Raw genomic sequence first — 16293 nt, 5'->3', positions numbered from 1 at the left:
TTAAAGGACCAAGTCCTCCGCCCATATGCATCTTTCTGTGAAGCATACATCAATGATATCATCATCCACAGTAGGACGTGGAAAGAACATTTACACCACCTATACTTAGTTACCAGGGCATTTAGAAAATCCGGACTCACAGCGAATCCAAGGAAGTGTCAATTGGCACAATCAGCAGTCACGTAACTTGTATTGTTTTTTGGTAATGGGCTAGTTCAACCCAAGACACATGAGTCTTGGAAAATGTTAATATGGGACATGTTTTGTCACGGTTTATAACACGGCACACACCAGCTAGGGAACTCCTTCTACTACAATGGCTGTGGTCCACAATAAAGTGCTTTCTATCTTTCCTAAACCACTAGTTCTTTTGAGTAGTCCCCCAACCCGTCTCACACCTAACCTCCACAAACACCCCATTTCACAATGGACTAGGAACCAGGCCAGTATGTATCAATAAGATATTTATTAATTTATTATTTAATGACAAAGGAAAAATACTCTAAATACAACAGCCACCAATATGTGGAAACACAAATTCAATGATTCCTGCAGAACAATTGGTTCAGAAATCCTATCACAGTTTAGATGGATCTTTAATGGCAAAACAGGAAAAAGAACAGTTTTTAATCAAGTGATAGCACCAAAGTTTAGCACTCCCTCCTGTAACGCTCAGCCCCATACATCAGCTGACTTAATTCCTTTGAATGGAAGGCAATGGGAAGGAGTAAGGCTATAGAGAGAGAAAATCTGATTTGGGGTAAAGCCCACCACCCTAAAATGGAAAGCCAGAAAAGAAAGTGAAAACCTGTTTTTGGAGCAAAACGGCAGAATGGGATTTTGATTGTTACTCACAACTACTAGGGGACAGATTGAAAGGAAATTTGTTTTGCTTACACTTGAGGAGATAGGGAAAGTTCATAGAATACAAATCAGCACACCAGGGCAAAATAGAAAGAAAATTGAAAAATCGGTTTTGGGAGGAAACAAAGCAAAAGGAAAATACTGTGGCAAATGGAAATTCATTTTACACTGGGGTTCACAATGACAACCAGCTAAGGGAAGTGGTTTAGCTTTAAAAATCGGAAATCGGTTTTCAAGGACAGAGGCACATAACAGACAGGATTCTAGGCAAAATGGGTTGCTCTCTATGCGACTACAGGTTCGTTTTTTTAATAGGACAGATGCAAGTTAGGAGTTAGGAGTTTGTGGGGTAATGCACACAATACACGGGCAAATTCGGTTTTCAGTTACACAGAGACTCATTCTTTTGAGGCAATACATTAGTGACTATAATAATTCAATAAAAACACTCGAAAGATTGTTGATTTCAAATGGCAACAATTTTTACCGTGACTTTCAATGGGGAATTCATTGATTTACTTCAAAATAATACTAAGGATTTATAGAGACAACTGAGAGATTTATCAAAGGGAATACGCTAACATAAACAGGCTAATACAGATTCTTCTATGGGAAGGTGAATGAATTATACTGTCAATTTAGGGCTTTCAATGGGATTTTCAATGGGATTTTCAATGGGGTTTCAAATGAAATATGGGAGACAATGTTACAAAAGGGAAAGGGTTATGCAATTTAGGGCTGGCGTTGTTTGCTACTTACAAAGTAAGTCTGTGTTTGGGATTCTGGGAAGCCAGCTGGATCTCAGGAGATTGTGTACAGCTAGGGCAAGGGGTCTGGTCACTGCGCTCTGCTTGGATGGGATTCTGGATAGTCAACTGGATCTCAGGACGCTCTGGACAGCTAGGGCAAGGGATCTGGTCCCTGCGATCTGCATGGATGGGATTCTGGACAGCCAGCTGGATCTCAGGTCACTGCACTCTCCAAGATGGTAAGGTTCCTGCCTTCTTTCTCTCCTCTTTCTCCTGTCTCCCTGGATTATTTTTGTGTGTGTCCTCAACCTAGTACAGTCCCCCCTTATTTTAGCACAAATGACATCACTCACTTTACAATCTAGGGGGAGTACTCTATAATTACCCCTACCCTCCCCCTACTCTATAATTACCCCTACCCTCGGATAGGACAGTCTACCATTCCTCTCTCCACCCCCTGGCATTATTGGTTCAAGGGGAGAGAGCACCATCTGTCTGTTTGGCATTTATTACAGTTCTTTGTTCTCAGGTCAACTTTTTAGCAAAACTGAGTTATGCCTCAAATCTTCATAATTATACTAGCCCCTGCCATGTGAACCAGATATGCAGTTGTGGCCGGTCATGGTGAATTAGATACATCGATTGCCAAATCCGTACGATGTAGCATGGCCATTTGGCACATTTTTGTCCTTTTCACACAATGTATAACAGTTATAACTCTGCAAATGATCAATCATGTTCATAATTTCCATCTCCATCTTTTCACCAACTGTCATATTTGTCCCACTTTTAAATCAGCCAGAAACTAGTCTTTACTGACCATTTTAGTCCACAAAGTCCTAGGAACATGCCCTTAGTCTCTTAAAAACAGCCTGGAAATTTCATGGAAAAATAGCATAAAACAAAATTATTTTTTATTCTGAGTGCTGCGAAAAATGCCTAAATTGAAACCAATCTTTAAATGTCAATTGGGAGGATTTGTCCTTCTCTGTGGGAGGGGCGTTTCATTCCCCCACAGCCCAATGTCTTCCTGGGTCAGCTTGCAACCACAGATTTTTATGACCCTCTTTGAAGTTGTCGGTACATTTTTAGTAGGGGTTGCAGGAAGGGCTCACCCCTCCTAGTCATGCTTCATCCACACTTCGCTTTCTTTGTCCTCCCTGAGCCACTGCCTTCAAGTCTTGTGGAGCAGGGAATTATGACATCCTTAATCACATCACATGTCACTGTGGAATGGTTCACTGGTAGGTGTGACTTTCAGGGAGAGCTGGGCTTTTCCTTGTGAAGATTCCTGCTTTAGCTCAAACTGTTTTTTCCGGTGTTGTGGGCCTCATCAAAGGTGATTGAAGTCTTGTGGGGGAAAACATAATGTACCTTGCTTTAGTCAACCACGCGCCCCCACAACATATTTCTCTGAAGCAGCGCTGTCTTTTCCCTGTGACTTTTTAAAGTCATTTTTCTTTTGGAATGTTTAAAGTGCTGCTGTTCACATGACAGGGAAAACAAAGCCATTTCTAATTGGAGTGTTGAATTTCTTGCCCCTCATGGGAATCAAAAGTCAAACAAGGCCATTTTTTGGATGTAGCGCATACTTTCTTGTCATTTAGATGAAATAAAAGCAATGCATTGCCGTTTTTGGTAAAATGTTCAACTTTTTGTCATTCAGATGGAATAAAAGCAAACGTAGGGCCGATTTTGGTGAAATGTTTAACTTTTTGTTATTCAGATGGATAAAAGCAAACACAGGGCTGTTCTTGGTTTGCAGTGTTCAAATGCTTGCAACACATGTGCCAGGGAAAGCAAAGCACAGCCGTTTTTGGTGGCAATGTTTAATGCAGCTTTTTCAGGTGACAGGGATTTCTGTTTAGGGCCTTTAAATGCACCCCACAGTTTCACCCTTCGGGTGATAAACCACCATAAACCACTCCTGAGAGTGTTGCGTTTTTTCTTTTTCTGAGCTCACGGCTCTCCCATCACCCACTGAGTGCTCCAGTACCCTATACTAACCACATGCTCAGGACCTGCCCCGGGCAAGCGTTCCTGGCCCCTGGATTGTCCACATACTCAAGACGCGACACTATTTAATACTAAGACCTAGTTCACGTGCATGGAGAATTTGTTTTGTTGTTAATTCTGTTACATGTTAAGTGAATTGGCAGATAGCTTGAACTCTAAGTTAAAACATGCTTGAAACTATTGCATAAAGGAATACTTGCCTGAACCTACGTTATTACTAAATGCCAATAAACAAATTAAAAAATAAACAGACAGGTGCCCAAAGCCAGGAGCAGCACCCCCGGCCGTCCTTGACCTCTGGCTGGCCTGCGTTACAGCTTTTCCCTCCAGTGAGGGATGCAGACCCTGCCAGGGCTCCCTAGGGCCACTTCTGGACTTAGAGGCAGTATAGGAAAATAGCCGTTTGCTACATTGTAGAAATCGTAATTGCATGGTGCAGGAGGCCTACATGACTTCATATTTTCTTTGATGGCAGCACAGCCAATAACCAAATTCACATTTCAACTAAAATGAAGTCTGTAGACGAAGGATGCACGCAGCCGGTAAAGTATATTTTTATTTGCACTTAACAAATACATCGCTATAATTGCATGGTTTAAAGAATAGCATCATTCTCTTTCTTGCCTTTCTTCCCCTTCGCTCTCTCCCCCACTCTCTCTCTTTCTATGCATTTCAATAGCCAGCAAAATACATTATTGACCTGCTACAGGTGTTGCCAAACTAAATACAGTGACTGCATAGATTGAAGACAACGGATATCTGAAATCATTCATTATTGTTTCCAGGTTGCTGTATGGGCTGAGATTAATTTTCCGTACAACATATTTTTCAATTCTCCCTTTTTCCCTCTTTGTCTCTTCTTCCGAACTGTTACTCCATCCCCACCTCCCTCCATATAAAGTCAACCTATTTAATGAGGTCTAGCAACTTAAAGGTCAAGAAAGCTGAAATGTGGATTAAAATCTCCGTACAGATGTTCATCCATCCAAGTTCCAGGGGAGAACTCGACTCAACTAGGTAGTTCTTGAAAATTTGCAAACATTTGATAATCAGGTCCCTTACTGCAACACATTGTATCTTTACAGTTTAACATTTTCAAATAAATAACAATAAATAAAACACCTCCTTCAAGATGTAGAAAGTCTCTAGCAGAACCCCATGAATTACAGCTTCCAGTAGAAAAGAACAGTTTGATGTCAATGTATATACTTTCTCACACAGGACACGCACAATGTCTCATCCATTCAAAATATTTGTATGGCGGTGGGTGGGCTTGACATTTTTAGTGCATTGGAAAAATCCACAATATCCAGAAAAAACTCTTTTTCCTTCAGAGCTCTGTGTGTTTTTCTGTGAATAAACCATAAAAAGGATTAATTAAACGTTCTGTTAACAAATACAATTATCATTTCAAACACATCATTGCTAACGTGAAATTTTCTCTAAAATAGAGTATCATGAATAATGGTCCAAACACTGAGAAACGAGGTGTGAAGGCGTGTACATTCTGTAAGATTTGTAGAGGAATGTTTTTGAAACTGGAGGCACAACAGAAGGGACTTTGAAGTGTCATTCAACTAGGTCGATCTGTCACCACCACTCCTTCCAACACATCCCAGAAAAGTTACGTAAGATCAGATTGAGCACAATCACGCAGAAAAGTAACTTTTCTGAAACCCATCAAAAGTACTTACTTTGTGGTAGCTGGACTGAGCTCAGAGTTATCTTGTTGCTTCCACTCATTATCAATCAGTGCATGGACTTGCCCTCTGACCCCCATCTGACAACCTCCATCCCCCACCACGCCCCATCTCACACCCTTAGGTCCAACACCTTGACACTAACTTCTGTTCCCTGAAGTCGAGCCGCCTCCTGCCCCTCCTCCCATGTCTACTCCAGTTCTTTGGTTGGCCGTCTCCAATGGATCTCCTTCCAGGCTCAGATCAATAATACCTCTACTATCCTTGCCTTTAAATCTGCCCTAATATCTTCTCCCCCTGGAAGTAGACCCAACCCAAGTGCCCCCTTTGTCATTTCTTGTATGCATATTCTTCCCGCTACATATCTGTATATTATTCTCTCATTATATGTATATATTTACATAGACTATGCTGACCTAAGTCTATGCTTACAATTGAATCATCCTCTTCCACTATCTTGCTTCCATGGTCTCAGCTCACTGAGTGTGACCACCTATTCCAATCCTTATTACTATTCACTGAATGGCAGGCTGAAATTGATCTGTGAATAAAAATGCATATTTTCTTTATTTTCAATTTTTGTTATGTATCAAAAATATATTAAGTATTTGTTTCCCTCAATTACAATTAAAAACTACAACATCTTTATCCTCATATCAGTTTGCATTCCTATACTATTATCCAGTATATATTTGATTATCTGTGGATCTGCTTTATGAAAACCTTAATCGTCAACTCAACAATTCTAACTCCCTTCTCCCTATGGGCTCTGATATTATCTCAAATGGATGTGAATTCATTATAGTTAAAAATATTGATAAAACAGACCTGTATATGTTGTAAAGGCAAATTAATTAATGTATTAACTGCAAGTATGTGTAACCAATCTAGATAGAGCCTGGCAGTATAGAAATGATGGTAAAACATGTTGGATGTAAGTAAACTGCCAAAAGCACACAAACATTTTAAAGCAGTAGACGGCCACAAACCTATTATTACGTTGCAATCTGCTGACACCAGATTTGGCAGTTCATTGTGGCATGAAACTCTTCTTGGAAGCCCCACAATAAAAAATGCAGGAGGTACAGGGTAAAATACAATTTCTTGTACACTAAACCTCACAGAGTGTTCATGTTGTGAAAAATTGGAAACAGGATACAAGTTTTAATTTTGTCTGATGCAGGTATCTGAGAAGTGGGAGGTCAGCTGTTGGTGACAGCGGTTTTTAGACCACATCAGAAGTGATCTTCTCATTCGTCATCCTACTTCCCTTACCTGTAATGCAGACCCCCTGCCTAATGGTGGATGATGGAGTTTCCAAGGGGCCGGGTACTGCCACTTGATGCTGGACCCAAGGAAACCATTGGAAAGATCCCCCAGCTACTCCCAAAGGGCCAAGCACCAGTCACCAAAACTCATACCCCTAAGACTGGGTATAAAGGGAGCCCACCCCAAGGGCTGGGCCAGGTTGTAGCAGACCAGCGATACACAGTCAACTCCAAGTCCCAGACCAGAGCTGTAAACCATTCCAGGGGCAGGGTCCATCAATCAATCCCCATACCAGCTGTTAGGGAGACACACCAGAGTTTCTTGAGGGGAGAGAGAATTTGGATGGTAGAGTCAAGGTCCTGTTAAAAGAAGGGCCTGTGGCAGAAGGCAGAGGCAGTCAGGAGGAGTTTATTTGGTGACAGCTGGTCAAGAAAGCAAAAGGAGCTGGAGCATGAGTCCAGCGAAAACCTGCCAGAGGCTGCAGGGAAAGTGTTCAGCGGAGGCTGTGGGAAAGCAGACCCTTGAGGTTGTTGGCGAGCATGACCAGGAGGCTAGGGGAGAGCATACCAGAGACGCTGAGGGGAGAGCAGGCCCGGGAGACTGGAAGAGCAGACCCAGCAGGCTGGAGGAAAGGAGATACAGGAGGCTGGGAGAAAGGAGATGAAAGATGCTGAGGGAGAGCTGATGCAGGAGGCTGGGGGAAAGCAGATGCAGGAGGCAGGGGAAAAGCAGTTGGAGGAGGCTGCAACAAAGCAGATGCAAGAGGCTGCAGGAAAGCAGCACAGGCAAATTTAGGAAGGCAGGCCAGGGAAGCTATGGCAATGCAGACCAAGGAGGCCAGACAGAAGCAGACCCAGGAGGCTGTGGTGAAGAAGATCCGGGGAACTGTGGAGAAGAATACCCAGGTGACTGGTGAGAGGAAGATTCAGGCAAGAAGAGGAAGACCCAGGAGGCTGGTGGAAAGCATATCCAGGATGCTAGTGGAAAGCAGACCCAGCAGGTTAGTGAGGGGCAGGCCTGAGAGCTGGGGAGAGCAGACCTAGGAGACTAGGGAGAGCAGGCCCAAGAGGTTAGGGAAGAGCAGATCCAGGAGGATGGAAGAAAGCTGCGCCAGGGGGCTTGTGGTAAGCAGACCGAGGAGGCTGGGGGGAAGCAGACTCAAGAGGTTTTGGGAAGCAGACAAAAACACTTTGGGAAAGCAGACGCAGGAGTCTGTGTGGAAAGAAAAAAACAGAGGCCTGGTGGAAAGCACATGCATGAGGATGTGGGAAAGCAGACCCAGAGGGCCAGGGAGAGATAGATCAAGGAGGCTGTAGAGAAGCAGACACAGGGGGCGGGGGAGTCTGGCTAGAGGAAGATCTAGGCAAGTATAAGAAGACCTAGGAGGCTGGAGACAGGAAGCACCAAGAAGTCAAGGAGTGAAAGTGCCACAGAGTACAGAAGTGTCTGAGGCAGAGAAACCGATGAGTGGAATTTAAGAGGTGGAGCAAAAGAATAAGGAGGAGGGGATAAGAGGAGCCCAGGAGATAGTGGTGCAAGAAGTTATGTAAGAGAGGTTAAGAGAAGTTTAGGAGGTCGTGGAAAGGCAAGTTAAGGAGTATGCATTAAAATAACAGGCACCACAGTGCCTAAAAAAATAGTTGAACATGAGTTGAACATGAGATGGTTAAAAGGAAGGATGAGAAGTGGAGTAATTAAAAGCTGAGGAGAGTGAGGGAGCCATGTAACAGTGAGGAGGTGTGATAGGAGACAGAACAGCTCAAGGAAAAGGTATAGCTATTTGAGAAGAAACCCCTCTATAACAGCTTGAGATAGCAAAGAGGAGAGCGACAACTGGTTCAGAGAGCCAGAGACAAAATACCCTTAGGGATGCAGGCTGCAAGACTACCAACAGGATCTCCAGAGACAGTCTAGCGTGGCTGTCTGTCTTCCTATAGCTCTGGGCCAGAGAGTTAGGCCAGCTCCAATGTGACTCCCACTCCAGCACAACCTTTCAGCTCCAGTGCATTCTTCATATTATTGATGTAGAGGCCCCTTCACTGTCCTATAGCTGCACAAGAGCATCACCAAAGATGCTATGAACTCTGAACTCTGAAGACTGAAACTTTATTTTGCTGAAAGACTGAAACTAATAGGGCGGGACCCTTTCAAGCTGTGAGAGGAATTGTGAAAGACATGTTCCCTGGAATTCTTTGGTTTGCTTAAATAAACCTGCACCTACCCCCACATTTGTTTTGTTGTGTTAAGCAGCCAGGTGGAACCAAAACCATCATCTAACATGAACTAAGAGACCTTTTGTTTTTTAACCTTCTTGAGACATTAAACATGAACATGTCCTGGAGAAAATTCATCCTGTCCAAACCTTTATGCACATTTATAAGAGAATGTGCTTTAATTGACCTTGTAAACCCCCAGTGAATAAAAGTTGGCACTACATATTTTGTCTGTCCTTTGTTTGCTATCACTGTACTTTTTTCTACTTATCCCTGAGGTGCCTGCTCTCTTCAGGGAAGTGCCAGTTTAAAGGATCACGTTACCAAAACGAACTTGTGATCCATCCATAGAAACATTACTGTGTAGACATGCTCCACAGGCACAGCGGTGTTACATCCTGCAACTGTTTCCACCAGCTACAGCCATCGTGCATTAATGAAAATGCACAGTAGTGCCCTGCTCTTGCAACACTACTGTTAGATATATTTCTACCAGGATTTCCATGACAACAGCAATTTTACCTAGGAAACTATTGCTATAGACTTCAATTTCAAAAGGACCCTTTGTAATGGACTACTCAGCTGATGCAGCACTGGCAACATGCGCCGTTCCCTTGGAAGAATGGAAGTCAAAGCTGAGCACAGAAAAGCACCACCTTGAGGCACCAATTTTCCAAGCCATCCTTTCTCATGCATGACACACCTTCAGCCAGTCCTTCTCTCCTAAACAGGAGCTTTCTACATGCCGGGTCTATGCTTATAAGGGAAAATCAAAAGAAAAAAGTCTTGGAAGTCCATGTACTAATGTCTGAGGGCCATATTGCCAAAAGGTGCCACAAATCAGAGGAGGGCAGCCAATGCGCTCACTTCATTTGCACTACTTTCAGAAATGCTCAGGTCACCTTATTGTCAAAGGTGACCTAAGGATTTCAGGAGGGACCAGACAGTGGGACAAAAATGCAATGTCCAGCCCCCTTACATACATCAGTATTGGAAGCATGCTACAACTGCCATTTGGTCTTTGTGTCTCATTGGCTCTCACTCTTCTTAATGACACATGTGAGAAAATAACATCTCAACATTGTTCAGTTGTGTCCTCTGATCTTCCTTCATTTCCACGGACTCTGAAGTAGAAGCAACGCAAAGCATAGGGATCATTAACTGTGTGCCCACTACATACCAATTTGCGAGAAAAGCGACGGATGTTTAGCAAATCAAGAGTAAGCTACCCAAACGGGTCACAACTAACTAACCCAAAAATGGAGGAGTCGAGAAGTCTGTTTCGGATAAAATGTCATGAAACTCTTTGAGCAGAAGTAACTCTGAGCAGGATCGAAGGCGGTAAGACATGCAATATAAAAACACTTGAATGTCTTGCTAGTTGTGCAATCTATCGATAAAAACTCATTACACTCTCGAGACAAACCTTTATTGGAATGGCAAATGACAAAGCAAGGAAATGAGAAAGATGAAATAATATGTTTATGTATTTATGAATTTTGTTCTGAATGAAAAAGCCTTAGTGTCACAGAGCATATGCTCATAACTGATCATTAGGAAAGCTTATTTGTTATACAAGTTGTCTGAAGTGGTAAGAATGCACAACCCCTTTGGTGGTGGAGTTCAAATATTTCCATGTGGAAGTCTGCAAAGCAGTGCAAGCACAGCAGCCCTCTGTTGGAGGCATGCTGTGCAAGGATTGGCTTATATGAGAAACCAGAAGGTGTCTCACCCACTAGTCCCTCAGTTGGCCAGGGTACGGGCATCGCCTTTGGATACAGACCCTGCAGGGAGGATCACCTGGGTGAGGGGTCTTCGGGGAGTGGGACACCTGATGGTGAGACGCGGTATCCCCCCCATAACACCTTTACTCCATCCTCCTCGGTAGGATACCTGAGAACTGTAACTCCCATCCCCTCCCTACACACACACTTTCACACGGACAGCCCACTCTGGGAGAAAACAGACTCATATCTGAGCATTGTACCTGACATGTCCCAGTACTCTGGTCAGGCAAAGTCAGGCAATTACTGTTAATAACTCAAACCTGTTTTCCATTAAGCTTCCCCACACGGATAAAAGGTGGAGCATGAAAGCATACTCTGAGCGAGGAAAAGCACACAAAGGAACAGCGTTTTCCAGATGGCAGCTGAACGAGTGGAGAAAGGCAGAAAACCGAGAAGCGAGAGCAAGGAGGGAAGATACCCCTGACCTTTCCGGCAAGAAACTGTGACCTTCAGATTAAAATGCATAAGGCCAGGAAACCAGACTGAAAAATCCTGCATTGTGTGTAGGAGACACCCGGGTCCCTCCTGCATGGCTGGCTGAGTCGGGGATGAGCAGCAGCTGCTATGGTAACGTATTTGGCTCCGGGATCAAAGCAGCGCCAGAGAAATCAACACAGCCAGTGAGTTGGGAGACCAATGCAAGACAGGTCTGTGTTGAAGTCCAGGTTGCAAGCGGAAACGTTGTATGAAGAGCGCAAGAGTGAAGAATATTAACGTGTGTGATGAAAGAGGCCAAGTAAAGCTCTATTGCAGATGGGTGTTTGAACTTTAATATGAATCAGAGAGGGTACGAGACAAGTAACAGAGTGGTCCAGCACTGCGGGTGTGCTCAATGGAGGTCTCTGTATGATGTACCCAGATAAGAAGTGGCAGAAACAAAAGCAATAAAGTGAAACTAGTGGATGAAGTGAATTGAAGTGGTCCTGCAATGGTTTAAGAAAAATCCATCGTACAGTTGAAAGTCCTCGAATTTTGATAACAAAAAGAAAGCAAAGAGGTCCAAGCCTGATCGAGGGAGAACCGTGGTCCGAGCCCGATCGAGGGAGACCAATTGTGAACTTGTGTTTAAGGGGGTCCAAGCCTGACTGAGGGAGACCTGTCGTGAACAGTAAACCCGATAAATTGTGAATGTGAAAATCCTGATTAGAAAGGAACTTTGTTACTTGTTTGTTATGCCAGGCACTCTGCAATAAGAGACTTTTATTGGGAAAGAGACTTTGGTGCAGAAGGCCCAGATACCTATGAACTGCATCCTCGGTGCAGAGAAGCCTGAGTGTGTGTGAAGCTCGAGTGTGCCCCCTTGTCCTGTGATGAAAACATGGGGAAGGGAAGCCAACTGCTCAACCATCCTGACATATTGTTTCTTGAACACCTTTCTTTTGCATACATCATTTTCCCACTCTATTTGTATTTAGATGTAAGGATTGTCAATAGGTTTATTAGTATAGGCCCTTTCATTTTGACAGAGACTCCATTAGTACTGCATTATTATTATTTATTGGTCGCAGCTAGCTCGCAGCATTAGATTCAGGGTTAGATAGGCGTTCAATCAACCTATTGAAGTTCAATAAACACTCTTGAACTGTGATCACTTGTGTCTGTCTTCACTGTTTGATACCATGCCTTCCTTACACTACCCATTGGTGTTCACACATTGTATGTGAGTTCCATAATTCCGGTTGAACATTATGAAGGCTTGGTCAAAGGAACACTCTTTCCCAGCAGTTTTCACAGCTGTAGTGATTCAGACTTCATCAGTCCAACAATTGCAATCGTGAACACATTTCCACCCCACAGGTGCACCCAATTAGAAGAAGTATGGCCTAGGGAGAGGAGCAAACACTCCATCTTAGTGGTGACTTGCTTAGTTGGGTGTGGGCATTAGGTACTAGAGAGAGAGAGAGAGAGAGAATGCTATTGGCAGAAAGGAGCTGGAAGTGGAAAGAAGACGGGTGGGAAGAGACTGCTGTAGAAGGATGGCTGGTTGAGGGTGGCAGTGGCAGGAGGGTACAGGGCTCAAGTCGAGGGTACACGCGGGGGGACATAGTCCACTCACTTTATTCAGAGGGTGGACTCAGCCCCCCCGCTAAAAGAGAAACATTGGGTGTGCTTTTTGAATTTATGAATCAAAGCCGCAGTCGTCAGGTTTGTAGGCCGGACGCTTCACCACTGCACTATATAACCTGATGAAAAATAACCAACAACTAAAGATGAAATATCCCATTTCGGTACTGCAAGTCCCAGGGAAAACGATTGTATTGGTTCTTGGAGTTTAAAACATGCACACCTTTTAATGTTTTCAAAAACTCGATTAGAAGAAAATATTCTGTCTTGGTTTTGTGTGTGTGTGTTGATTTTACGAAAGGCAAATGCCAATCGTCCTGTTCAATTTGGGTGGTTATGCAAAGCCAATTTAGTGAAATGTGCATATTTCACCTTGATATGCTGGCAAAGTCATATCCCATTGCGTTTGTTGAGGAGTCCCCCCACTTTAATTTGTAAGACTTGACCCCTGGGAGGGTGTATTAAAAGGGAGGTTGGTGGGAAACATCCAAGAGGTGGAGAACAAAGCTAAGAAATGAGGTTTGATAAAATGCCTGAGATGGGACGCATGAAGAACTATGGAGATGTGAGACAGAGAAGGACAGAAGAGAAAAGCAAGTTGGCCATGGTGTGAAAAGGGTATGGATAGAAGAGAAAGGGCGGGGAAAGATTAGAGCAAGGAACAGGTAGGCAGAAACCTTGGTAAGGAGGATGACTGAGGAAATAAGGAAGATAGTGCAAATAATACCCAAGAGAAGATTAGAAGGACAGGCATGTGGAAGTAGCTTTGGGAATGTAAAAGGTGGAGGTACAAAGTTAACGGTGAGGAGGACAATCAGGAGGGAAGTGGAGACAAGTACAGTGGGAGAGGTGGAGGAGAAGGACTAGAGGAGAATGTCAAAGAGGCTGGGGATAGGCTTCAGGACAAGCAAAGAGGGGTCAGGTCGACAGGGTGGGTTTTTTGTGATGATTGATCGCACCACAGGAAGTGGAGAAAAGGGGGACGCAGCTACAGAGAGAGTTAGGATCCTTATTCCCTGGTAGAAGTCCTTCCTGAGCCCTTGCTCCAGTCCCTTGTGAAGCTTAGCATGCAAGAGCAGGCGAAGCAAAAAAAAAACATATGAATAAGTCTCATTTTGCTCAACACATCAAAATTAAATTAGAGAAAGAACCAAAAACAAACAACTTTCTAAAGAAATATGTGAATGTTATTATAAAAACAACAACAAACTGTATGTAACAAACAGTTGTGTCCACCAAATCCAAAAACAATACAAAAGAATACAGACAGAACAGAAAACCATTATCGGTCATTACAACAACTTAACATGATAATCAACACACTGAAATTATCAAAACAATATATACGTGAAAGTATATCATCCAGATAATTTTTTTTAATTTGGGAACTGAATTCACATGACCATTTAAATTCACACAGTTAATTATTGCTGGGTACCCCAATGTGTCTACGTCGACATAAATCGCTTGTGTTTCGGCTATCCAGGTGGTGTTGGGTTAGTCCACCTTAACCTTCATCAAGATGAAAAAAAAGTTTTACCATGAGAGGAAACTGTGCTTGTGTTCTGTATAGTTTCCTTATACGATCTAACAAAGATACCAAACAGATAAAACAACTACCATGCTATGGTGTTATTGAACCATTCGAAGAAGCCTGTTAGAACCAAACATATTAGTACCTGGTGTATACTACAGTTCACAGGGGAAGCTGCAGGCCCAAGAACAGACAAAGTTAAGGACTAGAGTAGGTGTGAAGAGGTCCCTGGACAGACAGAAATGTTGCAGATATTTATCCAGAGAAAGGGGGGAACTCAATACTCGTCATAGTACCACCCAATAAATAGGCAGAGAAATGTCATAGACTCGTAAGGGCAACTGCACGAATAAGCATCAATGGATAAAAGAAAAATAAATATCAGCACCAATCCAACAGAGGGTCTGGAAAGAATCAAGAGGAAGGTAACAAATAATAACTTGAGCAAATCTGACATTCTCAAACAGAAGGTGTGCCCCTGCCACATCTGGTGGGATCAAAAATCAACGTACATACAAAAAGAAGGGTTCACTTTTCCATGGGCTAAAGCAACAAATTGGGAAGATCTGGATGTGAAGTCTTAGCTGGTATTTTTGTAGCATGACTGAAAATGACCTCTTTCCAAATTCATAAAACTGAGGCTCCTCTTGAATTCAGTTCACCATGTTGGAAAGGTTAAATTACTCATCATTTTAATGACTGCCTTTAATCAATATTACTGTTTTCCATTACTTCTTGCTCCAATCTCTTCTACTGTGTTTCCTAATCTGACGGTAGGAACACAATGTGTAATCACCCTTGTATAGTTCCTGGCCCATCGTGGAAAAATACTCTCCTATTCCTTATATTACCCCCCTCAAAGATGTCTGTAAGGAAATGTCTTATAAAAATGCTCTCATTATCTGTGGGTAGAGACAGTAGCAGCAGATTCTTTTGTCAGAACCTCATCCTTTGCAGTCATTCAGATAATGCAGATGAGACCCCTGAAATCAGGAATCCAGGATTTTGTGGAGTTCAAATTCCTCTTCTGGGTTTCACAATTGAGCAAGAGTTTTGAGGAAGAATATGTCAGACGTGACTACTAGTTTCAATAGAGAAAAATGTAAAACTGGGTTGTTTTGCATGTTTTGTTAATTGAAGATGTACGGCTGTCGACTCAATCAATAACACAACATTGTTGAAATCTAGTACAACTGCAAATGACGGATGCAAACGTATACCATTATTATACAGGAACTTGCTTCCCATGCTCATCAGCATATTTGCGTGCAACAAATTGTCCTTGGTTTGTTTTTGAGCATGATGAAGCAGCGACACAAAATGGGTAACCTTTAGGACCTTAGCAGTTTCAGTTCATTTGATTGAGGTGCTCTAAAATGACACCCAAAGGAGCAAAAAAGGGTGACTGCTTCCATGCAGGATCATACACATTACTAGAGTCAAATCCAGCCAAGGACAGATGTAATGACCATTCAGCTTCATCTTGCGAGCATAAACATCTTAATTACTGCTCTGGGCATTGGTTCACCCTTTCTCTGAGTGCATCCCTCTGTGGAGGATGATAGTTGACAAAGTTCCACTGCCTGTAGTTTCTGTAGGCAATTCCAAAAGTTTAACAATCTACTGTGATCCTGTCACTCACAATAGCTTATGTTAACCTTTATAGTCTAAAGATGTGACTAAATAAAATCATCCAAGTCTGCTGCAGACCACAATTATTTGAAACGAACGAAATGTGCCATTTTTTGTGAAGTGATCTACTACCACTCAAATAACCATCATACCCTGAGATAAGGGCACATCTGTGATGCAATCCATCCCAATTATCTGCAAAGGACTATCATGAATTGAGAAAATTCATTCCTTCTCCCAAAGGGGAGCCCCCCCGCCCTGTGAGGCTAGGGAGGTGAGCCTGCTTCGCAACACCATCCCTAGGGGTCAAGGCAAGTGGGACCTCACCGGGAGAGACTCCCCATTTGCGGACAAGGACTCCTGTTCTCATGAGGAACTCCCTGATGCCCTTCCCATGATGGCATATTTGGGACTATATAATTAACAGAAAAACTACAAGTTCCAAGACTGGCATGAAGATAAAGT

At 43.0% G+C, this 16293-nt stretch overlaps 1 protein-coding gene across 1 annotated transcript in view; it reads right to left on the bottom strand.

The window, feature by feature from the left end:
* Positions 1 to 4159: 4159 nt before the first annotated feature.
* Positions 4160 to 16293, bottom strand: part of LOC138578694 (lactoperoxidase-like) — a 513803-nt gene continuing 501669 nt past the window's right edge. Inside the window, exon 12 of the mRNA XM_069649723.1 lies at positions 4160 to 4979. Coding sequence (XP_069505824.1) covers positions 4960 to 4979 — 20 coding nt within the window. The 3' untranslated portion in view covers positions 4160 to 4959. The remainder of the gene's footprint in view (positions 4980 to 16293) is intronic.

Source organism: Ambystoma mexicanum, chromosome 1p (assembly GCF_040938575.1).
Source record: "Ambystoma mexicanum isolate Mex_15411 chromosome 1p, UKY_AmexF1_1, whole genome shotgun sequence".
Taxonomy (NCBI): domain Eukaryota; kingdom Metazoa; phylum Chordata; class Amphibia; order Caudata; family Ambystomatidae; genus Ambystoma; species Ambystoma mexicanum.
Note: the sequence above shows the minus strand (reverse complement) of the source record. Positions and strands in the feature narration are given on the sequence as shown.